We start from the raw sequence: 26,032 nt of genomic DNA on the forward strand, positions 1-26,032 counted from the left end.
TGCTGTATTATAGAAAATGTATTTAAAATGATTTTTGTTTTTTTAACAGGAAGTCAATTTAGCATTGTATGCTCAAGCGGCTCATACGGAAAAGAGCTGGTCTACTGCACTGCAAATGACACTGAGAAATTTCTACTGTCTCCTTGATTTTGCCATTCAACATTCATTAGACTACAGTGATCTCTCATAGTATTGTTTTTCTTCGACACAAAGAATACTTTGGAGTCATAACAGGCTGTCTGATAGTTTCTGAATAAAGGTGCAGGACTTTTTTAATATATTTTTTATGAAACTTTCAATTAGCGTTTACACTGGTATTTGAAAAAAAAAATCAATATACACTTCATGTTCATCGCTTCGGTCATCCCTGCCGCGTAATGTTGGATAAAAGGCTGCGTTGTGGACACCTGTTGCTGTGAAGAGAAAGAAGTCCTAAATGTTAGAAAACAACATCATGCTGGTTCACTTCAACTCAAACTTTATTCGATTTTTAAAAAATATTCATAAAAGTTATACAAAAGTACAGATACAAATACGGTTGAAATAACATTAAATTTTGGCACCACACAGCAGATTTTTTTTTTTAAAACCCTACAGCAAAACAGACATCATGCATTTTTAACATATACAAAAAGTTGGTCTACACTTTCTAAAATCATATTTTTTGAGAAAAGGCAATATAAAGGATTTTGTGAAGACGTAATAAAGTTCAGTAGCGGCCGGTGAGGGAGTTTCATGGAGCAATGAGGTGGGGCAGGGAGGGGCAAGGTGGGGAGTAGTAAATATCCGAATATGGATGAACGGAGGTAAGTAAACATTTAAATAAATAAAAAGAATTTTGTTGTGCGCGCTGCATTGCATTTTGCGTTTTGCCTTTATTGACACAGCTGTTTCACAATGTTTTATGACACATGGTGGTGCACAGGTCCATGGTAGGGACACTATACAGACGTTAGTAGATGTGTTGTGAGTTTGCACAGAACCATTGAACAAGTATCCTGCATACACTGCAACGCAAGACCCCTTGGGGCCAGTGTAGGCCATAGTTCTGACAGTATTTGGTATCCATTCATTGTGTATCTGCACTGGCAATAGCAGTGCCGATTTCCTCTATGACACTCATGATATGCCCTTGGAGATGTCGTAAGGTGTCAGGCTTATGTTGGCATCCAGGACAGTGGGTAGGAACCTGGAAAAGGATGCCTGGGACACTCCTGCCACTCTGCTGGTGGTATGTTGAAAAGTTCCTCACGCCAGCATGTGGAGGACAGCGAGTATCTTGGTCCGTGGAGGGATGTTGGTGCTACCCTGGTAGGTGTGCTGCAGACCAGGCGCTATCTGGTTCAGGAGGCAGGTAACAGACCCTTTCTTAATCATGTAATGGGCTATGACATCCTGTTACCAGAGGTGAATGAGCTTGATCCTCTGGCGGTGGATCTACTCCCTTCTATGGCTCTGGGCGGTGGTGGTGGTGGTTGTCATGACCTTGCTTTCGCCTGTCCTTGCACATTGTGCGCACTCATGTCGAACCTGTAGGGTAAATAGTACTAGTGTTATGGAACTGTCCCGCATGTTGGTATTTTAACTGTCCCAATGTATCGTGTGTGCTACTGATCTGAGTAATCCCTGGTGGCAGTGGTTGTTCCATCAATTAAATGTTTGTGCACTCTGGATATGTCCAACAACGATTGTGTACATGAGGAACATTAGTCACCCGAAAGACATTAAGCATGTTGCATTCGCAACCATGGCACGTGTCCACACAACTGTAGACAAGCACACATGGCCCAATTGATGGTGACACATTGTCAGCACACCTTCACATGTGGCAGCTTGAGCGCTGGGCTATGAAAGATGCTCAAACCATTGGCATGTGCCAGGGGTAGCGTTAGGGAGGCGCAACGAGGAGAAATGTTTTAATTTCTCTTCGTTTTTTCCTTTTTCTTTGTGTGTTGCATACTGCAGTACAGATAAAAGGAGGAAATAACCTCTTGGGATTGATTTTGTGCAGGAATATCTCCCTTCCTGCACAAAATCAATCAGCCTCGCAATACAGGCACCTGTGCACCAAAGTGCAAGGGCGTCTGTGTCACTGAATGGCAGTCCATTGTGCGCCAGTGCTTAGGAAAAGGGCAGGAATGCACAGTATCTCATAGATACGGTGCATTCTTGCCCTTTTCCTTTGATGCAGGGCAGCGCTGCAAGATTCCCAGCGGTACAAAAGGAGGTGGTGATGGACGGAGCATCTGAACCAATCAAGCACTCACACCCAGTCAACAAATCTGGGTTTAATCCATCACCGTTCTTTAGCCCACTCTGGAACCCAGTTCAGACATGGCCATATGCAAATCAGTAAGTAATCAAAGAGGAGGGATTAGGGATTGGGACATCTGTTTCATTCCCCTGGGTAAGCTAGTGGTTAATCAAAAGGGAAACAGACACTTGTTACACCTCTAGACCATTGGTAAAGAAGAGGATTTTTGGAGTAACCTCAAAGAACCCCATGCTGTTGTGATTGCGCGGTATATCTGTTTCATCCGCCCCGCATTAGGGTTATTGGCAGTTATCATCGGGTACTCCAAAGTAGTGGTATTGCCCGCCTCAACCCGAGGCACCTCTGGTCTGTTGTGCAGTGTCCAGAGAAGTGAAAAAAGTGTAAAATAGATTCTCAAAAAAAGGAAAAAATGGTTAAAAGACTGGAAAATCACCCTAGACAATTTTTAATATTGGTGTGATTTCCAAGTCAATTTAAAATGATAGGTACTACTTGTTTGATCGAGTTACTGGATCTTGTAGTGTTATATATACAGCGTCGACATGTTTCAGCTCTCTGGGCCCAAGGGGTCTATAGAGCTTTCGTCAGGACTCACACACATAAACAAAAAACGTATTACTCACACCATTTGTGTAGTATTATCAGAGTTGATTCCTGATTTTGTCTCAGGAGAATAGCTCCTCCGGCTTCTGTAATAGAATGGGGAGAGTACATAGAGAAATACACACTTGATTTATGCTTTCTAAATCGGGTTGGTGTACATGATGAATAAAATTATTATTCACTTGAAGAGACTTTAAGTTAGGAGGGGAAATAGAGGTTCGAGTAGCTAACTGTTTGAGCAGGTTTTTCACTTGTACGAGTGAATACACACTCATAATGTGGCGAGTATCAAGTTAGTATATGCACCAGGATTTACAATTTACAGTTTTTTGCCAGTGTTAGTTTAATCATTGCGTTACGCACTGGCTCTCTATAGTACATGCGTAATAAACCCAGACCTCGTAATAATAGATATCCCCGCTAGGTAGTTGTTGATACCGGGATAAGAACCCATAATAGTATGCAACCGAGATCACTGGTTATAGTGAACCCGTTTCGCATAGTAGGGTTGTTAATCTATGTTGGTAAATGAGGTCGGCAGTAGACGATCAAGTGAGAAAACAAATAAATAAATGAGCCGTCCTACCTTTGACCGGAAGAGCTGAAACATGTCGACGCTGTATATATAACACTACAAGATCCAGTAACTCGATCAAACAAGTAGTACCTATCATTTTAAATTGACTTGGAAATCACACCAATATTAAAAATTGTCTAGGGTGATTTTCCAGTCTTTTAACCATTTTTTCCTTTTTTTGAGAATCTATTTTGCACACTTTTTTCACTTCTCTGGACACTGAACAACAGACCAGAGGTGCCTCGGGTTGAGGCGGGCAATACCACTACTTTGGAGTACCCGATGATAACTGCCAATAACCCTAATGCGGGGCAGATGAAACAGATATACTGCGCAATCACAACAGCATGGGGTTCTTTGAGGTTACTCCAAAAATCCTCTTCTTTACCAATGGTCTAGAGGTGTACCAAGTGTCTGTTTCCCTTTTGATTAACCATATGCAAATCAGTCTGACCCTGTGCCTCATGGGAACAGTCTAGCCCGAACTGCCAAGCCATGCCTTCCCTGGACCGGAAACAAGCTTCCTAGGACCGGTTTCTGGCATTACAGCCGTCTTCAGCCAGGCTTGCTTGAATCCAGTGGCAAAGTGAGCAAGGGACTCATGTCTGAGAATACCCTGCCAACTTATGGCAAACAAGGCGGTACAAAAGGGGGGTTGGGGGGGGGGGGGGGAGTCCCTTGTTCACTTTGCCACTGGATTCAAGCAAGCCGGGCTGAAGACGGCTGAAATGCCAGAAACCGGTCCTCGGAAGCTTGTTTCCGGTCCAGGGAAGGCATGGCTTGGCAGTTCGGGCTGGACTGTTCCCATGAGGCACAGGGTCAGACTGATTTGCATATGGCCATGTCTGAACTGGGGTGGCAGAGTGGGCTAAAGAACGGTGATGGATTAAATCCAGATCTGTTGACTGGGTGTGAGTGTTTTTATTGGTTCAGATGTTCCGTCCATCACCACCCCCTTTTGTACCCCTTTGTTCGCCATAAGTTGGCAGGGTATGCTCAGACGTGAGTCCCTTGCTCACTTTGCCACTGGATTCAAGCAAGCCGGGCTGAAGACGGCTGAAATGCCAGAAACCGGTCCTTGGAAGCTTGTTTCCGGTCCAGGGAAGGCATGGCTTGGCAGTTCGGGCTTGACTGTTCCCATGAGGCACAGGGTCAGACTGATTTGCATATGGCCATGTCTGAACTGGGGTGTCAGAGTGGGCTAAAGAACGGTGATGGATTAAACCCAGATCTGTTGATTGGGTGTGAGTGTTTGATTGGTTCAGATGCTCCGTCCATCAACACCCCCTTTTGTACCACTTTGTTCGCCATAAGTTGGCAGGGTATGCTCAGACATTTGTCCCTTGCTCACTTTGCCACTGGATTCAAGCAAGCCGGGCTGAAAAAGGCTGAAATGCCAGGAACCGGTCCTCGGCAGTTCGGGCTGGACTGTTCCCATGAGGCACAGGGTCAGACTGATTTGCATATAGCCATGTCTGAACTGGGGTGGCAGAATGGGCTAAAGAACAGTGATGGATTAAACCCAGATCTGTTGACTGGGTGTGAGTGTTTGATTGGTTCAGATGCTCCGTCCATCACCACCCCCTTTTGTACCACTTTTGGCCACCATAAGTGTGGCAGGGTATGCTCAGACGTGAGTCCCTTGCTCACTTTGCCACTGGATTCAAGCAAGCCGGGCTGAAGACAGCTGGAATGCCAGAAACCGGTCCTCGGAAGCTTGTTTCCGGTCCAGGGAAGACATGGCTTGGCAGTTCGGGCTGGACTGTTCCCATGAGGCACAGGGTCAGACTGATTTGTATATAGCCATGTCTGAACTGGGGTGGCAGAGTGGGCTAAAGAATGGTGATAGATTAAACCCAGATCTGTTGATTGGGTGTGAGTGTTTGATTGATTCAGATGCTCCGTCCATCACCACCCCCTTTTGTACCACCTATCGGTTGATAGCACTATTATTACCAGTTATATTTCCTTCCCATCTTCACATCTGGCTGGTGCTGATGCTCTTAATTTTTCCCAGGTTTGTACCACTTTTGACTGTAGCCCTTCTAGTGCTATTTGGCAAAATGGCCCTGCACAAAGTGTAAGAAAGGTGTGGGCATCCTGCCAGACATTTGGACAAACGTACAAATACCAATGACTTAATATCATCTGATGTTTTGTTAGAGCAAGCTTTTACTGATACCATATCTATTAAACTGAGCTAGGCCACTGAGGGTTTTTAAAATCCTTTTGGTGAGTGGATTGGGAGGATGGAACAACTCATGGAGCAAGCATTAAATAAATTGTCAGATCGCTCAGAATTGTCTACTCCCTCAATCAATCAGCTATTGTCTACAGTCAAAAGTGGTACAAACCTGGGAAAAATTAAGAGCATCAGCACCAGCCAGATGTGAAGATGGGAAGGAAATATAACTGGTAATAATAGTGCTATCAACTGATAGGTGCCATTCAGTGAGCTTAATTGTTTTTCACAGAAGCCTGACAGCCTGTTTTAGAAAACAATCAATTGTGCGTTAACAGTACATGCTGCTTTCTGTTTTTCCTTTCTTGTTAGTATGGAGAAAGAGGGATTGGCTAGCCCAGCCTCCTCTGGCCGCCGATGGACGCAGATGGCCCCACTTGACCCGGTCTTTGCCCAGGCACAGCCCTGGTGCGTCCCTCGCAGCTGGAATCAAGATGGTGCTATCTATCTCTATGCTCCTCCTCCACCTGTCTCCAGGATGCAGGACGTTTTGGGCACTATAGTGAGCCCTCAACAGTAGCTTGATCCGTGGCAGCAGCAAATGCAACAGTGGTGCGTAGCGCTATGCAGCTCCTCCACCATCACCTCCAGCCGTCTCTAGGTAGCAGTTTCCTGTGAGCACTGTAGTGAGCTCTCAGCAGCATCTTACTCCCGTGCAGCGGGAAACATGATGGCTCTATGCAACACAATGCCTCTCCTCCACCTACTCCAGCTGTCTCCAGGAAGCAATACCAAAGGGGATGATGGACGGAGCGTTTGAGCAAATCAAACACTCACCCCCAGTCAACTGATCTGGGTTTAATCCATAATCATTCTTTAGCTCACTCCACCACCCCAGTTCAGACATGGCCATATGCAAATCAGTCTGATCCTGTGCCTCATGGGAACAGTCCAGCCTGAACTGCCAAGCTATGTCTTCCCTGGACTGGAAACAAGCATCCTGGGACAGGTTTCGGGTTTATAACCCTCATCAGCTAGGCTATCTTGAATCCAGTGGCAGAGTGAGCAAGGGACTCACAGCTGGGCATACCCTGTCAACTTAGGGCGGACAAGGCGATACCAAAGGGGATAATGGACGGAGTGTTGAACATTGCAAGCACTCACCCCCACTCAACTGATCTGGGTTTAATCCATCAGCATTCTTTAGCTCACTCTGCCAAGTCTCCAGTAAGCAGGCTGTTGTGGGCACTGTTGTGAACCCTCAGCAGCAACTGGTAGGCTCAAGTGTATTGCTGGTCTTGTAGGCTATGCCTGGTTCTCGTGTTCTAGTTGGTATAAGCCTCCCATGGGGGAGCGAAATTCAGTACTCGGGTATTCCGGGGTAGCGGTATGAAGTTAGCCCTACAATAAAAGTGTCCTTGTGATCCAGGCTGTTCCTTAATTGGAGTTCATAAGCAGGTCGTTGCAGTAATGACATGGTAGAATACAAGACTAGCAACAAGCTTACCAGTTGCTCACAATTGACAATGGACCAATTGCCACGAAAAAGCACTGACTAGGAAGTGAATTGTCTTGGCTGGCCTGTTTTCCTTTTTAGAATATAGCATCCATATTGATATAGGAGATGGTTCTGTTATAAATCTCAGTACTAATATAAAACAGTATCTGTCTGCATTTCAAGGCTGAACATTAAGAGATGTATCTTGAATATTATTCATATTCATACATTGCTCTTATTTGGAGCGTGACCCAAATGCTGAAAAGCTCAGTCAAATGCTATTATAGTATTTGAGATAGTGTAATGTTTCCTGCATCCTCATTTAATAAAGGAATCGGGGAAAGATTAAACTCGCCCACCCTACTGTCTGTCTGTCAGATCTACTCTGCAATGCTCAGTATCCTTGGCTGTGTGTCTTTAAACAACTTTTAGGATACACTCATAGCTGCTCTTTTATGTAGTTACATTGCAAAACGTGTGCAGTAAACTGATTAATGGTTTGGTACAGCCATCATCTCTTTTTAGGTCTCAGATCTTAAGAACTATCAGAAGCATTACTGGGAGGGACTTTTATTCTACCAACACGTTGATCTTCCTCTCTACAAGTTTTTGACTTGCCAGAAGATGTGAACTTCCTTAATAAGATTGTGGGTTTTGCCTTTTCGGAAGGCTGCTGCTCGATATAATATGGCTGAGATGGTTATGGTGACAAGAAAAATGACAAAGGTGTTGAACATGTCAGTCTTTCCCCAAACGTTTTGCCTTCCCTTCTCCTGTTTTACCGAATTTGAGTCTGCACATGTTACCACTGCTAACCAATGCTAAATATAAACATATTAAAATTGACTTACACGCAATGTATACATTTAGTTTACTTTCAAGTCCCTAGTAAAGTGGCACTAATGGTGACAGGGGTCTGTAAATAAATGCTACTAGTGTGACTGCAGCACTGATTGTGCCACCCACATAAGTGGCCTTTTGAAAAATGCCCCAGGTCTATCATTACAGCCTGTGTGCAGTTTTAAGCTGCCATTTTGTCCTGGCAAAGTAAACCTTTTGTCGGGCCTAAGCCTTCCTTGTTAAAACATATGTCACCCATAGGAAGGGTGTGTTATATTTAATAAGTGGCATATGTACTCTTAAGTTTTACATATCCTGGTGAAAAACTCTCAAATTTGTTTTCACTATTGCAAGTCCTACCTCTCCCATAGGATAATATTGGGCTATCTTTTTACATTTAATAAGTAATATATTTTGATTGGGAGCGGGTAAGAAGTTCATGTTTGGTACCTGAGGAATTGTAATTTACAACCGTCTTTGATGCTAAAGTCAAATTTTAAATCCCAATTCTGAAAACTCTACTTTTAGAAAGTTGGCATTTTCTCCTCCAAACAATTAAGTACCTGCAGCCTGTTCCTGGGTCACACGACTAGGCGTTGTTGCCAGCTGACCTTTGTGCAATAAAATTGTGCATGGCTACCACTGCCTATTGTCCATTTGAGGAATGTGCTGCATGCATGCTCAAGCCATCCACTATGTTTGTGGTGGCTAAATACACAAAGGAAGTTCTCAAAAGGCACATGGTTGCTGTTGCTGCCAGAGGTTTTTAAACCCTGATGAAGATACTTGTATCACTGGAAACTTACTGGTTGATAATCACTGAGCAAATAAAAATTGAGCTGTGTAACAAAAGAAACGTGCAAGTACCGATGCTTCTTCAAGAACTAAGGGGCATATTTATGGGATTGGTGGTGCAGGGCAGTACAGCAGGTTACCTTGCAGCGCTACATCACAGTGAAAGGGCTGGAATGCACCATATTTTTCCAATACAGTGTATTCCTGTCTTTCCCCCTGGGCTGGTGCAGGTATGGCAGTCTAGTGCCAATGCAGACACCCTTGCACCATCATGCAAAGGTGCCTGTGTTGTCGTCAAGATTGTTTTGGTGCAGGAAGGTGAACCTTTCTGCACAAAAACAACCCATAACGGTGTTTTCCTCTTTCTATGTGCGCAGCACACACAGAAAGATGAAAAAACTAGGACAAAAAGAGATATCTCTCGTTGTTACACCTCACCTCGGGAGGTGTAAATTTTTCATGCATTCCAAGGTTTACAAGTACTTGTACATCTGGAAAAGCGTCAAAACCCATGGAAGGTGCATGGGAACACCCACCGCAACAAACACGGAATGCCCCCCTAATACAGAGTAAGGCCACACCACAATTTGCGCTGCGTTGCATTACTCTGTATTTGTGAAGCCATTCAAAGCCACTCAAGGGAGCTTTGTGTGGCTTCCTAAATATGACTTGGGGCTTTGGGTCGTGCATGTACCACTGTGCGTGGTGGAAGCATGATGCAAGGCCCTCATCAATATGCCCCTTAATGAACATGCCACAGTTCTGTCAACATTGGCACAGTATTTTTTCTGCAGCTTGTAAGGATGGTGAAGTCAGGCCACAAGACATGCAAGATTCGCCCAGAGTGCGTAGTGCAAGCAAGACACCTGGGGCTCTCTTATAAAAAGTGCCCCTGGGGTACGATGTGTGTGTGTGCCCCTGGAACACTTTGGTATTACAGAAATGATAGCAGGTGCCTGCACAGGCCCATCCGTAATAGAGATAGCACAAGTGTTAAATTTGCCCAGTGCAATCCCAAGGAGGCATTCCCTCATTTGCTTTGAGGGTGCAGCCCCATGTAAATGAGGGAATCTGTTGCCTTTGCACAGGTAAGGGCACAGATGCAGAGACCACATTACTCACTGCCTGACCTGCAGGAGGATCTTTCCCCCCCTTTGAAAGGTGGGTCTCTTGACTCATAGAAAAATGGGCCTGGGATTTCAAACCACCAGTCATCTTGGACTTCGAGCAACAACGTTTCTCAGATCTGTTATAAGAGTGAATTCAGTGGAGTCTATACAGTTGGAAGGTTGAGTCACTAAGACACAGAACTTGCCACAATGGTCCTTTCACGATCCTTTGGCTTTCCATGGTAGTTCTTATGAGTGATTAGTCAGAGTTGACTGATCAGAAGACAATGAAAAAAAGCAAGCATTTACAAAGTTAATTAGTTTGACTCTGCCTTCATACATTTATTTTGGTCATGCCCGCTGGTTGCAACAATTTCTTCTACATCTAGAAGACCAGGCAGGCTAGGGAAACATCCTTTACAACGCAACTTTTACCACGCAGTGCCTTTACGACACAACTTTTACAACGCAAACCATTACAACGCATTGCGCTGGGGGGCGCTCTAGGATAGGGAATAGATTTAATTTACTATCCAACACCTTCCCTACTTTCCACGGGGACTGGAGTTGGAATAGTAAATTACACTATTCACTATCCAGTACCCCTAAGCGCTATGCGTTGTAACAGCATGCGTTGTAAAAACTGCGTTGTAAAGGCATGCGTGGTAAAAGCATGCGTTGTAATGTCATACATCCGGCAGGCTAAAAACACAGCACTGTGTGAATCTTTTGGTTAGTGTAGGCTTAAAGTGTGTAATCCTATCTGCTAAAAATGTTGCTGCATAGCACGTGTCCTACAAAGCCCTTCCCAGGAGACCCCTTTGTGATTAATTTACAACAAATTTGTTGAAGAGAGAAAAAACCCTTTTTTGCCAGACATAAAAATAAACCTAGTTCATTCTTCATTTTCACAAACATCACCACAGTGTTTTGCCTGAAATAATGAACACATCAAATGCACGGAAAATAGGAAGCCTTTTGAGTACTATTCATACCTTTATTTAAAGATTAAGGAGTCCTGACAAACTGGGGGTGTAGTCTTCTTTGGGGTCACTGTTGATGTCTTGGATTCTAGTTGGAAGGAAACAGATATAGTGTTAGATTTTCAGTCACCCGATGGGTCTCCCTCTCACCTCCCTGGGTCCAGCTCTTCTTCTACCTGAGGTTACTCAGAATGGCAGCTAGGACATTCTTAATGGCCATTTGCTTGTGGAAGTGTCTGTCCATCGAAATGCTGTCCAGCTGGCGCCTGGTCAGAACCTCCTGCCTGTCTTCACCTTGGATCTCCTGTCTGCTGTGGGAAAAGGAAATAGATGGGACAGAAAGGCAGATCAGTGACTGTTAAACAGGTCTATATCATTCCCCTATACTGTCAAATACAAATTTGGCATTGATGCCATTCTAATAATGCAATTTTTAATACGTTTAGGGGTAGATTTTCAAACATTTTGCACTGGGTTAGCGTCACAAAAGGGAGGCTAACCAGCACAAAATCTTCTTGGGGGATTTACTTTCCAGTGCAAAACTTGTTTTGGGCTGGAAAGCTGTCCAACTGGCGCCTGGTCAGAACCTCTTGCCTGTCTTCACCTTGGATCCCCTGTCTGCTGTGGGAAAAGGAAATAGATGGGACAGAAAGGCAGATCAGTGACTGTTAAACAGGTCTATATCATTCCCCTATACTGTCAAATACAAATTTGGCATTGATGCCATTCTAATAATGCAATTTTTAATACGTTTAGGGGTAGATTTTCAAACATTTTGCACTGGGTTAGCGTCACAAAAAGGAGGCTAACCAGCACAAAATCTTCTTGGGGGATTTACTTTCCAGTGCAAAACTTGTTTTGGGCTGGAAAGTACCATAAAAGTAGTGCAAAGCACTGCTGTGTGTTACTTAGCTCCAAGGAGGCGTTATGTGAGGAGGAGGTACGTGGGCATTCCCATGTAACCACCCATGCCTTTTGGCACTAAACCCTATCTAAAAAGAATTGTAGACAGGGTTTAGCTCCAGAAGTTAACGCCACTTCAAAGGAGGCGCTAACAGGAGAAATGTTTTTATTTCTCCTTTCTTTACTGACTTTGCAAGCGTGCTGCATTGTGCAGCACGCATACAAAGTGGGAAAAGCTTTTAAACTTGTCTAAGCATAGTATTTTGTACAGGTCGGGTACCCTTTCTTTACAAAACCTGTGCTAGACTGACACACACACCCCAAGCGCTTTGGCGCTAAGGTGTGTGAGAGGTGCACAGCAGCTAAAATCAGCACCGGCACAAGGGAGAGGGGAGGAGAGAGCCATATCTCTGTAGATATGGTGCTCTCCTGCACCCTCTCCGTCATGCGCCGCAGTGCAGGCTCTTTGGGTGCTGAGCTGCGTTGTGTGTATTTTTTAAAAATCTTGCCCCAAGTGTATTGATGCTTATGAGTTAGAAAAATCTTTTATTTAGTGTAGTATTCCGGTGCTCGCATGAAAGTGTTTTTACAAACATATGATAGAGAGATATATTCAATCAGTGATTCTCAACCTGTGGACTGGGGACCACAAAGCCTACTCAGGGGCCCCACATTTACATAAAAAATTAAATAATATTAACAGATCGATAAAGTGTATAATAAATAAAGAAACAAAATGTAGAATTGAACATTTTAAAATGTTCTGTAAATGTGAAGTGATTTAAAATTGGAGGCTAAAAATTTACTTAGGATCTTCAGATTTATTTGTGGGAGCAGTGCAAGTGTATCAAACAGAATATAATGAGGACAATGAGTTGTCCCAGTTGAACTTAAAAAAGTTCCAACCTTCCATTAAAACTAAAATAATGTTTTTTTCATATTTGCTTGTGAATTAAATTAAATATTTTATCACTTGTGTATTTGTTTGATGATTGCTTGTTGCTGTATTTGTTGTGTATGGTTTTTGCAGTTCAAATCTTCGAAAATGCGTAAGCCGGGCCCCCTGCTTCCAGTAATGGCTTAGTGGGGATTCCAATAATGATTCAGTGACGGTACCCGAGTTACAGGAATGATAAAGTGGGGGTCCATAGAAAAGAAAAGGTTAAGAAACACTGCATTAGATCACCAGTGTACAAACATTTGCAGCTGCTATTTAATTACACTATACACATGTCAAAAGATCCAGATGTATTCATGGAACTCTGAGATGATTTGCGGTATCCTTTTTTTTTTCTTTTTTTTTAAGTTCAAATGAAGGTTTATTGAAGAATTAAAATTGTTGTGAAAACAATACTTCGTACAAACAGTTATTTATCAATGCATAAAGGCATGAAAGAATACTTGAGAATACTGTTAATATACAAAAAACCATCAAGGCAATAAAAGTGTGACGTAGAAGATGAGATGAAAAGCTTCATAGGTTCATAAATATTGCAAATAGCAGTACATGTCCAAAATGCATCATTAAAGGAGTGCAATAGGGATTAACAAAATAAACAGAATTATATACAAGTAAACAGTAGGAAGTCAGGGAGGCTTGGTAACTTCTTGTATTGAGGGCTCGGGGGAGGAAGCGTTTTTTGCTGCTGTATTTAAAAAGTGTGTGAGGGGGGGCCAGAGGTGTAGTATTTTCGTAGCTAGAGAGATAGGGTGGACTAGAGCTGTATCTAAGCAGTGATTATGGCATACCGCATACCACCATGCTAGATAGGACAATTTGGAAGAGTCTTTCCAATGTTTTGAAATCTGTTGAAACGCTACAGCCAGTAACAGATCAATGAGTCTTAGCTGAGAATGACTTTTCCCCCATTCCGGTGCTAAGCTACCTAGGAAAATAGTGGTAAGGGATAAGGGCGCGGTGGTATGAAAGATAGTGTTAATTTGGTGCCAGACCTGTTCCCAAAGATGTGTGCATGTGAATAACATGTGTTTAAGGTCAGCTTCACTTTGGGAACATGTCCAACATGTGTTAGGATTTGTGTTGTGTATCTTATTGGAGTGAAAAATAACCGATTATACAGAAAGAAAAGTGTTTGCGTTGTGCTGGCGGCTCTAGAGGATTTCCTAAGTTTTAACCAAATTCTATTCCATAGAGTAACAGGCCAGTTTGTTTTCAGATCGGATTCCCAAGAGAGTTCTACCTTGGTCTTATGCCTGTCATCAGGAGGTTCCATTAGACGAGAATAAATGTTTGAAGCTTTGGGGTTTGTGAGCAAGAGACGGTGCCATGGAAAAGAGGGGTTGGGATTGTGAGGAGGGTGAGGTTGTAAGTTTAGCACATGCCTCAATTAGTACATTCTGCAAGGTCAGAAATTTAGATTTGAAGGAAAGGGGTAAATGATATAGAGTTTGTATTTGTGTAAATTGAATGGGCGAACCCTGATCGAAAAATTGGTGGACCCAAAGTAGACCATTGTTCCTCCAAACCTTCCAGTATATAAGTTTCTCTTTGATAAGGATCTGTTTTTTATGCCAAATTGTGGAATTGAGAAAGGATTCTGAGTCTTGTATAACTTAATGAGGTGCGCTGGATAATAGTTTACATGATTGCTTAAGTATGGGAGTAGAGTTTTTATGGTTTTCGGTTAAAGGAAAGATATTCCTGGAATGAAAAGGGGGTTAAAAAAAAAAAAGTTTGAGATCTACCCAAAGAGGCCTGTTTTCTGATTGAGAACTGATCCAGTTTGATAATTGTTAGTTGAAAGGCTTTATGATATTAGAAAAATGGGGGAAATTAACTCCTCCTTCGGATTTTGGTCTTGTTAATTTCTGTAGCGCCATTCTTGATTTTTTACCATTCCATAGAAAAGATGTGAGAATGGAATTGATTCTTTTAAAGGAAATAGATGGAATGGATAATGGAATGTTAGAGAGAAGGTATAGAACTGTAGGTGTCAGATCATCTTGATAGTGTCCAAACGACCCCACCAAGATAGATGCAGGGGATGCCATCTTGTAGTTAGTGATTTAAGTTTGGCAGAACATTTCTCTATGTTTAGAGAGATGGATGTTTTAATAGAGGAAGAGAACCAGATGCCAACATATTTTATATACTTAGAATTCCAGGTGAAATTAGAAATCTTAAATTCATCTTTGAAGGTGTATTTGGTTAAGGGTAGTACTTCGCATTTCCCTCTATTTAATTTATAGCCTGACACCAGAGCGTAATCTTCCACTTCGCCTAAAAAGGCTGTGAGTGAGGATTGTGGTTGGGAAAGAAAAATTTGCGGTATCCTTAAATATAGAGTGGGGTAATTTATTGCTTATAACACATGGTTACACCTTCATCCTCACCCCTCCCCTTTTAAAATCCCTTTCTCTCTTTCTAACAAAAGTGTTATTTTCGTTTCAGTTATTAAGGCTAAATATGTAATATAAATGTAAATTTGAACAACAATAAGCAGCCTATAGTTAGTGGAAAAATATATTTTAAATGTTAAAATACATTTTGCATAAGTGACTGTAGTTAGTAGTGTTTTGGTAACTTCTCACATTATCTGGCACGGATAGTGTATCCCTTGCTGAGGTCATTATCACTCTCTATTCACTGCACTGTGGTGGTAGTGTTTGTAATGATGATTGCACTAATTAAATTACACCCAATTTTCATCCCCCTCATTACTTTTTTTACATTTCAGGCTGTCATCAAGTAATTTTGGTGTTTACTGTACTGTCCTCTCACTTGTATATATGCCTTCCACCCATTCACTTATGGGGATTTAACTCAGGGTGCCTTGAGCCCTCTGCCTTCAGGTATTTTCCACCAAGAGTTGGAAACCTTTATTCTTAGCAGTCAGCTGTGTACAGTCGGCACTGAGCACATAATGTGGCCTTTGTCCATAGCCTCAGTCCAGCACCCTTGCCATCAGAACACAGTTCATGTTGCCTTCACTCTTCCGCTGTAGAACATACCAATTGATCATGCAGTACATCCAGTTGCTGGCCATCCAGTGGCGTAGCAAAGGGGGGCGCCTTACATGAGTTGAGCCCCTGCTCTTACATGTTGTACAAGTTTGTCGGAGGCAGCAAATACGGGAATCATCGCCATAATTGCCCCCCGCTCTTCAGCGTTGGGCGGCAAAGGCAGGGACCGCCATGGGCGGCAAAGTGCCTAACTACGCCTCGGTGGCCATCAGAACACAGGACCTTCAGAAAGCCTCACACAGTCAATGTGGACTACAGCCACCTGTGTACAACCTTTTTCCAGGGATGTCATTCTTTGAGGAACAGGCCTCAACCTCTCTGTGTTGAGTTAATATGGGCATTGGGCGTGGTGAGTTGATATGGGCATTGGGCACTCCCCCGGACCTGACTTCCTTAAACAATCACTTCGTCCCTACAATCCCCCCAGACAATTACGATACTCCACTGCCAATCTCCTGATCGTTCCACGCACGAAGAAAGTCTCTTGGGGCGACAGATCTTTTCTCTGTGCTACGTCTAAACTCTGGAACAAGCTCCCCCTTCATATTAAAACTAGCCCCACATTGCTCACCTTCAGGAAGCAGATAAAGACGTGACTTTTCAATCAGTAACTCTTGAACTTTCTCTCTTACCTATCTTGCCTAGTCCTTAGCGCCGAAACACCTTTGGGTAGTTGTGCTGCTCTATAAATTGCATCAACATAAACATAAACATTGGGGTTTACAATATGTTAACAAACCAGTTGTGCAGTGACAACGTGTGTGCACAACTTGGTTCAGAAATAACTAATATTTGCGACCATTTTCCAGAAATTCTCTAGCCTAGAAGGTTCATAAATTAAGCATTGGCCTTTTATTTCCTGAATTGCCAATGCTTCTCACCCACCCCAGCAGCAGCTACTTTTTGATACTCGGGACAGTGCACACTTAAACCTTCCTAATTTGTTTTTGTTGACACTCGGATTTTACAAAAATCAAATGATGTAAATAACCTACTATCTTGTCTTACTACACACTTCCCGAAACAAACAATAACCCACACACTTGACTAGGAATAGCCTGGGGGGAGGGGGGGAGGGACTAAATAGCAACCCAGTATACCACATATAGGGGACCCTCCTTAACCAGTTCAACAATTTTGTCAGCATCGGCAGAGGTCAGGAATGCACCATATCTTGATAGATATGGTGTACGCCTGCACTCTCCCTTTCAAGTATCTCTGCTCAGCAACAGTGGCGGCCGGCAACTTTACAATATGGTGAGACACGATGCCCAGAAAACTCACCACATTGGTTGCAAGGAGACACATACGGTGTCTCTCTCCTCGGAGGTGACTCCAGCAGGCAGCAAGAAAGGGAAGGACTTCTTCCCTTGTGGAACGTGATTCCAACCGGATTGGTTGGAGCAGGGTAACCCAGCGCTCATTTTGAATCTGGGGGCGCGTGTGGCTGCAATCCCTCGGCTGTTTCTCAGCCCTGGGATTGTGCAGGTTGAAGTGCGCATGTCAGATTGGCTGGCTGTAGGCAGCTGCCCAAACTGACATGGACATTGGCAGGGCCTGCAGTAATAGTGCAGTGCACGAATGAGCCCTGCCTCCTGCCCTCACGCTGTAACAGTGTGTGTTTGCGACCAAAATAAAACTGTATTTATTACAATTTTTTTAATGTGTGTGCCTGCAACAGGTGGGGCGACACTCCTCCACCATAACGGAGGAGTCGCAGCTGTTCAGCAAGTTGTCTTGCTGCGTTGGGTAAAAAACATATATATATATATATGGCCGTCAATGTCTTCCAGTGATCTTTGACAAGAATGGATTTGTTTCCCGGATCCAACTGAAATCTTCAAGTTAGGGGTAAAACACACAATGTTCACTCATTTATGTCTGCAAAAGAGAGAAAATTCATAGCAAATGCACACGTCTTCCCATCATTGATTCAACATGCCTCCCAATAGAAGCAATGCTCCACATTTCTTTGTGGGCATATCGTACAAGGCAGGAATGAGTCAAAACTTCATAAAAATTGCACTACAGAACTCTAGCTACACTCACTGATGAGGCTCAGCAAGGCTGGAACTGGTATACACTTGCCTGGGTTCCTATTCAGAGGGGATAGTGCTTACAGACTTTATCTCAGCTGCACCTTTGGACCTATGAAATTACTGACTTACATTTGGTTGGTTCCTATAACACAGAGGAGGTTAAAATTAATAATTGAGGAATTCCATCCATAGCTTTTTGTGCACTTACAGTGAATGAATATGTGAGTGAATATGTATGTGTGGGTATGGCATACAGGAGAGGAACACGCCCATACTTCGACAATGTTAAGTACGTTTTTCGGGCGATATTTCACAGTAATTTGCCTCGATGGATGGCTACAGTATTAGACCCCACGGTTGCCCACCATCCAGGTATCGCTGTTGACCTCATTTTGTAAATTAGAGACCAACTGATATCCAAGGAGGTGTAAAGTACTGATAACACTACATTTTGTTACTCACAAAACCCTGCAACTTCAATCTACAGATTGGGAAAAATGTCCTTACTTTTACATTCTGTAAAAGACTGAAAGGAGCATGTGGGTTCATGTTGGATCATGATACTGACTTAACACACTTCAAGCATTCCACCTGTGGAGACCTGTTAAATGAGATTCTTCACTCTGAAGATCTAGGGTATGCAACTGAAATTGGTCAAGTAGAGCTTCCCTTTGCACCTACGTTTAATGGCAGGGGTGTATTGTCCACAATAGACTTTATAATAACTTCTGTTAGGCATAGGCATATGGTTAAAAGGTGTTGGACCCTCGATATCCCACTTAGTGACCACTACCCGACAATCATGGAGATCATAAATCCCATTCAGGCACTGGCCATAGAAGGGAGATCTGTGCAGAATGTCTCTGATATTAGTATGGCAAAACAAAATGGATACGCACTAAAGTGGGATAGGGGGATTCCAAGCGACTTTTTACGCGATCTACTAACCGAATGTTTTCCTAGCTTCTTGACCATTTTGGATGAAAGTGTGGTTAGTCAGGAGATTCTTAAGCAGTTTGAGGTTATTGCTTCTCACATTAAGGGCAACCTTTGGGTGGTGTCTAAATCAAGTAAGGAAAAGAAAGGAAAATGGTTTGATTCCACATGTACAAAGGCTTACTCTGAGCTCAAGAGAGCTTTACATGCTATCCCCCGTAATTCTTTAAGGGTCAGGGATGCGCGGAAATCTTATCAGAATGCACTGAAAAAAAGGAAGACGGCAATTAAAACTGAGGCCTGGGAGACACTCTGCGAGGCTTCATTGAGCAAGGATGTTTGCGCTTTCTGGAAAGCAGTAAATGCCCCCTTCTTTGATGCAGGAAAAGCACGCATTGAAATTGCCATTACTGAGGACTCTTGGGTGGATCATTACTCTAGCTTGTATAGTACCCCAACTGATGAGCAGATTCCACCGTTGCAATCACTAATGCTTCACCAGGGGGAAGTGAGAGCGAATGGCATGGAATTAAAAGTTACCATAAAAGAAATACATGAGAGCCTCAAAGCAACACGGGGCGGTAAAGCCCCAGGTCCAGATGGCATACCTCCAGACCTTTTTAAAAATAATATTGATTTATGGGGCCCACTTCTAGTGCATCCCTAAAGACAAGCCTACTTCCATCATGGTTTATGTCTGTTATTGTCCCAATTTTTAAAAAAGGGGATAGGCAAAACCCTATTTGCTATCGCCCCATTTCCCTATTGGACAGCACTGTAAAGATATTAGGAAGAGTAATCCTAGGCAGGTTACAAAAATGGTCGGAAGATAACTCTATAATTAGTGATCTTCAATATGGGTTTCAAAAAGGGCAGGGGACAGTAGACCAGGGCTTGAACTTATTTATCCTCCAGCAGAAATATATCAAGGCACGACGTGAACCCATTTATTTCACCTTTGTTGACTTGACGTCAGCATTTGACTGTGTTTCACACAGCAAATTATGGGTCATCATGGAATCTCTTGGTGTTGAGGGAAATATAATCTCCTTCCTTAAGGACCTGTATACGGGTGCCACCGCAACAGTGCGTTATGGTAAAAAAGGTGAATGTACTAGACTTTTTGATATAGGGCGTGGGATACGCCAGGGCTGCGTTTTAGCACCATTCCTATTCCTGGTATACATAAATGGAATAGAGAACGCCCTAGTAGAAACAACTTGTGATATGCCTAGGGTAGCTAAAAGACCGATCCCTGCGTTATTATACGCAGACGATGCGGTGCTAATGGCTCGCACGCCGGTGGCTCTACAACGCCTTGTAACATCTTTTAATGCATTTATGACTAATCTGGATCTGCAAATCAACTGCTCCAAGACATTTACCATGAATTGTGGCCCTGGTTCAGGTAGAAGAAGGAGGCGGGTGTTTATTAAAGCAAGCCCTATAGACTATACCGCCACCTTTTCCTATCTTGGCATTTTATTCCATGAAGCAGGGAATTGGACAGATGCGATAAAAGCAAGGAAAGCCCTGTTCTGCAAATCTATTACTGCCCTTAAAATTTTTGCAAAAAAGATGGGGAAAAAACCCACTGTAGACTTTTGAAAATCTATAATGCCACTTGTGTCTCTATCGCGGTTTATGGCGCGGGACTTTGGTGCGGGACTTTGGGGGTATGACAATGTTAAATCTATACAAGTTGTTGAAAATAAATTCTTGAGATACATCTTAGCTGTACCTGAGAGTGCCTCAAGCTACATTTGTCATATGGAACTGGGGCAACGTTATATTGAAGACACAATTAGAATTCAACCAATACTGCTGTGGCATAGGGCTTGGACTAGTGATGGATGTGTACTGAACCGAGCTATTCTAAGGGATGGATTAAGTTTGGATCATGTTGGGAGGATAAGGTGGTTTACATACATTAGGGATTTTTTTGAAGACATGGACTGTACAAGTTATTACGTTAATCCTTTGTCCATGTGTAACATCACGAGAAAGGCTCTAAAAACAAAATGTATGAAACACCTGGAAGAACGTAGAATGACAGTGGAATATAAAAAGAAAACTGTCTTAGCCCACCTACCTGTATCAACTCAAGGGAAAATCCAACCATACTTAACCCTTTCTTTGACTGAATTTTCGCGGTTTATTTTAACCCGATTCAGGTTAGGTATCCTCTTTAGGGCCCTAAGTTTCCCCGCAATGAACTGTTGGTCCTGTAATTTGATTAAATGCCCATGTGATGACCTATCGGAACAGTCTGACATCCATATCATATTTTTCTGAAAATATTATACTTTACCCAGGAAAAGATTGATTATACCAGTTTTAAGGGAAATGGGGGTGAGACGCTGTAGGGTTGCCTTTCTGGAACTCCAGAAATTAGATGTTATTTTTAATGTTGCCTGCATTTCGGAATTTTTTAGCAATGTTTTTAGATTACGTAAATCAATTTGTACTTAAATTTAATTCATATTTTATATGGTACTGTATTATCATGAACTGCTTGTTATGTACTTTTATGGTTATTATTCTTTTAACCGAATAAAGTAAAATTGAATTGAATTGACTGAAATGACCTGCTACTATCAAAAGTCCTGTCGTCCTGCATCCAACACTTCTCCAGATAGAAACAGTACCAGCCATGTGTGCTTGGAATATTGTCTAAGACAGGAATGAGTAAAAACATGTCCTATTAAAAGTGGCGCCTGTCATGTTTGCAGCCGTGCCATAACTAAACAATTGGATATGTTGTAAAATGGGGAGGAGAATGGTAACATGATACCCTTAATAAATGAAGGTAATATCTACTTGTAGAACAGTGTGCTGTGGTTTCCACTAATTCAAGCAGACCCTTGGACCATGCCGGTTACTAACCAGGTAATACCCTTGAAAAGGAATATTTTACACTCACCTTCTTCTCCTTTAAGAGGCGGAGGAATATTAAAACATTAAAGAAGTCTATTCATACTTTTATATTAGAAACAAAATAGATTACTGGTGTGGATTTTTCCAGCTTCTGTGCAGCAGGTTTCAGAGTCCCAGGCAAAACAGCACTTTGTCATTTGGAAGCTCCAGCTCCCCTAACAAAAAGACCTTTTCCAATGTATACTGTTTCCTGCAGATTCCCTTTGTGACCCAGAACGTTTTTTGCAGCAATATATAGGGCGCGCTTGCTCAGTTCCTGTGCAGCCTTACATTCTTCAGACAGGAAATGGAGCACCACCTAAAGCAGAAAACCAGGCATTGCTAGGGAATACATTTCAGGTCCAATCTTGAGCCTGGGAAAAGGTCGCAAAAGGAATTGGCTGGAATATATGTATCCATCATAAAAAATTTTACCAAAGTTTAGTATCCTGCTCTTTTAGGCCAATTATTACATTATATTTAATAGTTGTGCATGGTATGCTAAATTATGTTCATAATGCAAAATATGTTTGTGCTTGTATCTGCAAGATACTGCTTTTTGTTGAATCTATTTTGGAGCAGACTGAAAGGATGTCTAATTAGATAACCGTACCTATGTAATTTAAAGGGGAATATAGAAGGGTGCAAGGTGGAGAGGAGAAGGGTGCAAGGGGGAGGGGAGAAGGGTGCAAGGCAGAGAGGAGAAGGGTGCAAGGCAGAGAGGAGAAGGGTGTAAGGCAGAGAGGAGAAGGGTGCACGGTAGAGAAGGCTGCAAGGCAGAGAGGAAGAAGGTTGCAAGGCTGAGGGTAGAAGTTTGCAAGGCAGAGAGGAGAAGGGTGCAAGGCAGAGAGGAGAAGGGTGCAATGCAGAGGGGAGTAGGATGCAAGGCAGAGGGGAGAAGGTTGCAAGGCAGAGGGGAGAAGGGTGCAAGGCAGAAGGGAGAAGGGTGCAAGGCAGAGAGGAGAAGGGTGTAAGGCAGAGAGGAGAAGGGTGCACGGTAGAGAAGGCTGCAAGGCAGAGAGGAAGAAGGTTGCAAGGCAGAGGGTAGAAGTTTGCAAGGCAGAGAGGAGAAGGGTGCAAGGCAGAGAGGAGAAGGGTGCAAGGCAGAGGGGAGTAGGATGCAAGGCAGAGGGGAGAAGGGTGTAAGGCAGAGGGGAGAAGGGTGCAAGGCAGAAGGGAGAAGGGTGCAAGGCAGAGGGGAGAAGGGTGCAAGGCAGAGGGTAGAAGTTTGCAAGGCAGAGAGGAGAAGGGTGAAAGGCAGAGGGGAGTAGGGTGTAAGGCAGAGGGGAGAAGGGTGCAGGGCAGAGGGGAGAAGGGTGCAAGGCAGAGGGGAGAAGGGTGCAAGGCAGAGGGGAGAAGGGTGCAAGGCAGAGGGGAGAAGGGTGCAAGGCAGAGGGTAGAAGTTTGCAAGGCAGAGAGGAGAAGGGTGAAAGGCAGAGAGGAGAAGGGTGCAAGGCAGAGGGGAGAAGGGTGTAAGGCAGAGGGGAGAAGGGTGCAGGGCAGAGGGGAGAAGGGTGCAAGGCAGAGGGGAGAATGGTGCAAGGCAGAGGGGAGAATGGTGCAAGGTAGAAAAGGGTGCAAGGTGGAGGTGGAGACGGGTGCAAGGGGGAGGGGAAGAAGGGTGCAAGGGGGAGGGCCAGAAGGGTGCTGTAAGGCAGAGGGGAGAGGGGTGCAAGGGGGATGGAGATGATGTTAAAAATGTGCCCCCCCAGAAACATTTCTGCTGATGCCCATGGAACGCACACTACTTTGTGAGAGAGAGTGGGAGAGAGTGGAGAGAGAGAGGAGAGAGAGAGAGAGAGAGTGGAGAGAGAGAGTAGAGAGCGAGAGTAGAGAGAGAGAGAGTGGAGAGAGAGTGAGGGTGGAGAGAAAGGGTGGAGAGAGAGAGTGGAGAGAGAGAGTGGAGAGAGAGTGGAGTGAGGCAGTGGAGAGAGAGTGGAGAAAGAGTGGAGAGAGAGAGTAGCGAGAGAGTAGAGAGAGAGAGACAGTGGAGAGAGAGTAGAGAGAGTGGAGAGAAAGACAGTGGAGAGAGAGTGGAGAGAGAGTAGAGAGAGAGAGTGGAGAGAGAGAGTGGAGGGAGAGAGGGTGGAGAGAGAGAGTGGAGAGAGAGTAGAGAGAGAGAGTGGAGAGAGAGAGTGGAGAGAGAGTGGAGCTAGACAGTGGAGAGAGAGAGAGAGTGGAGAGAGCATGGAGACAGTGGAGAGAGTGAGCGAGAGAGTGGAGAGAGAGTAGAGAGAGTGGAGGGAGACAGTGGAGAGAGAGTGGAGAGAAAGACAGTGGAGAGAGAGTAGAGAGAGAGTGGAGAGAGAGTAGAGAGAGAGAGAGTGGAGTGAGAGAGTGGAGTGAGAGAGTAGAGAGAGAGAGTGGAGAGAGAGTAGAGAGAGAGAGTGGCGAGAAAGTGGAGCTAGACAGTGGATAGAGAGTGGAGAGAGAGACAGTGGAGAAAGAGAGTTGAGAGAGAGAGTGGAGAGAGAGAGTGGAGAGAGAGAGAGAGAGTGGAGAGAGAGTGGAGCTAGACAGTGTAGAGAGAGTGGAGGGAGAGAGAGAAAGTGGAGAGAGAGAGTGGAGTGAGAGAGAGAGAGAGAGAGAAGAGAGAGAGAGAGTGGAGAGAGAGAGGAGAGAGAGCGAGTGGAGAGAGAGTGGATAGAGAGTGGAGAGAGAGTGGAGGGAGAGTGGAGGGAGGGAGTGGAGGGAGACAGTGGAGGAGACAGTGCAGAGAGAGTGTGGAGAGAGAGTGGAGAGGGAGTGGAGAGAGAGTAGAAAGAGGGTGGAGAGAGGGTGGAGAGAGGGTGGATAGAGAGTGAGACAGAGAGTGAGAGAGAGAGTGAGAGAGTGAGAGAAAGTAGAGAGAGAGTGTGAAGGAAGAGAGGGTGGGGAGAATGGAGAGAGTGGAGAGAGAGTAGAGAGAGTGGAGGGAGACAGTGGAGAGAGGGTGGAGAGAGAGTAGAGAGAGAGAAAGTGGAGAGAGAGACAGTGGAGAGAGAGTGGAGAGACAGTGGAGATGGAGTGGACAGAGTTGAGAGAGAGAATAGAGAGAGAGAGAGAGAGTGGAGAGAGAGTAGAGACTGACTGACTGACTCAGAGACTGAATACTGACTGACTGAGAGACTGACTGGCTGAGAAACTGACAGAGAAAGAGAGAGCGAGACTGGCTGACTAAGAGAGTGACTGACTGACTAACAGAGAGAGAGAGACTGATTGAGAGTGAGACTGACTGGCAGAGAGAGACACTGACTGAGGTAGAGAGATACTGACTGACTGAGGTAGAGAGATACTGACTGACAGAGAGAGAGACAGAGAGAGAGGCAGAGACCTACTGACTGAGAGAGATAGACTGATTGACTGCGAGAGAGACTGACTGACTGAGAGAGAATGACTGACTGAGAGAGACTGACAGAGAGAGAGAAAGACTGACTGAGAGGGGGACTGACAGGGAGAGAGAGAGAGAGAGACTGACTGAGGTAGAGAGAGAATGACTGACTTAGAGAGACTGACTGACTGGGAGAGAGAGAGACTGACTGGGAGAGAGCGAGACTGACTGAGAGAGAGATTGACTGACAGAGACTGACAGAGAGAGAGACAGAGACTGACAGAGAAAGAGATACTGACTGACAGAGAGAGACTGACTGAGAGAGACTCACAGAGAGAGACTGACTGACAGAGAGACTGACTGACACAGAGAGAGACTGACAGAGAGAGTCACTGACTAAGGGAGCGAGAGACTGACTGAGAGAGACTGGCTGACTGCGAGAGAGAGAATGCCTAACTGAGAGAGACTGACAGAGGGAGAGAGAGACTGTCTGGAAGACTGGCTGACTGAGAGAGAGAGACTAAGAGAGAGACTGACAGACAGAGAGACTGACTGAGAGAGAGACTGACTCACTGAGAGAGACTGACAGAAAGAGAGAGAGATAGAGAGACTGACAGGGAGAGAGAGAGAGACTGCGAGAGAGACTGACAGACAGAGGGACTGACAGGGAGAGAGACTTTGAGAGAGAGACTGAGAGAGAGACTGACAGAGAGCGGGACTGACTGAGAGAGACTGACAAAGAGAGAGAGAGACCGACTTAATGACAGACTGACAGAGAGAGAGAGACGGACTGACTGACAGACTGACTGACAGACTGACTGACTGACAGAGACTGACTGACTGAGAGAGACTGAATGACAGAGAGAGATAGACTGACTGATTGAGAGAGAGAAACTGACTGACTGACAGAGAGAGACTGACTGACTGAGAGACTGACAGAAAGAGAGAGATAGAGAGACTGACAGAGAGAGAGGGAGACCGACTGACGGACAGACTGACAGAGAGAGACTGAATGACAGAGAAAGATAGACTGACTGACTGAGAGAGACTGACTGACTGAAAGAGAGAGACTGACTGAGCGA

The 26,032-nt window shown here is 44.2% G+C and overlaps 1 protein-coding gene across 1 annotated transcript in view; it reads right to left on the reverse strand.

The window, feature by feature from the left end:
• Positions 1–344: 344 nt before the first annotated feature.
• Positions 345–26,032, reverse strand: part of GHRH (growth hormone releasing hormone) — an 82,393-nt gene continuing 56,705 nt past the window's right edge. Inside the window, exons 4-6 of the mRNA XM_078650495.1 lie at positions 11,039–11,173; positions 10,875–10,950; positions 345–413 (exon numbers count right to left, since the gene is read on the reverse strand). Coding sequence (XP_078506621.1) covers positions 10,881–10,950; positions 11,039–11,173 — 205 coding nt within the window. The 3' untranslated portion in view covers positions 345–413; positions 10,875–10,880. The remainder of the gene's footprint in view (positions 414–10,874; positions 10,951–11,038; positions 11,174–26,032) is intronic.

Source organism: Lissotriton helveticus, chromosome 7 (assembly GCF_964261635.1).
Source record: "Lissotriton helveticus chromosome 7, aLisHel1.1, whole genome shotgun sequence".
Classification (NCBI taxonomy): domain Eukaryota; kingdom Metazoa; phylum Chordata; class Amphibia; order Caudata; family Salamandridae; genus Lissotriton; species Lissotriton helveticus.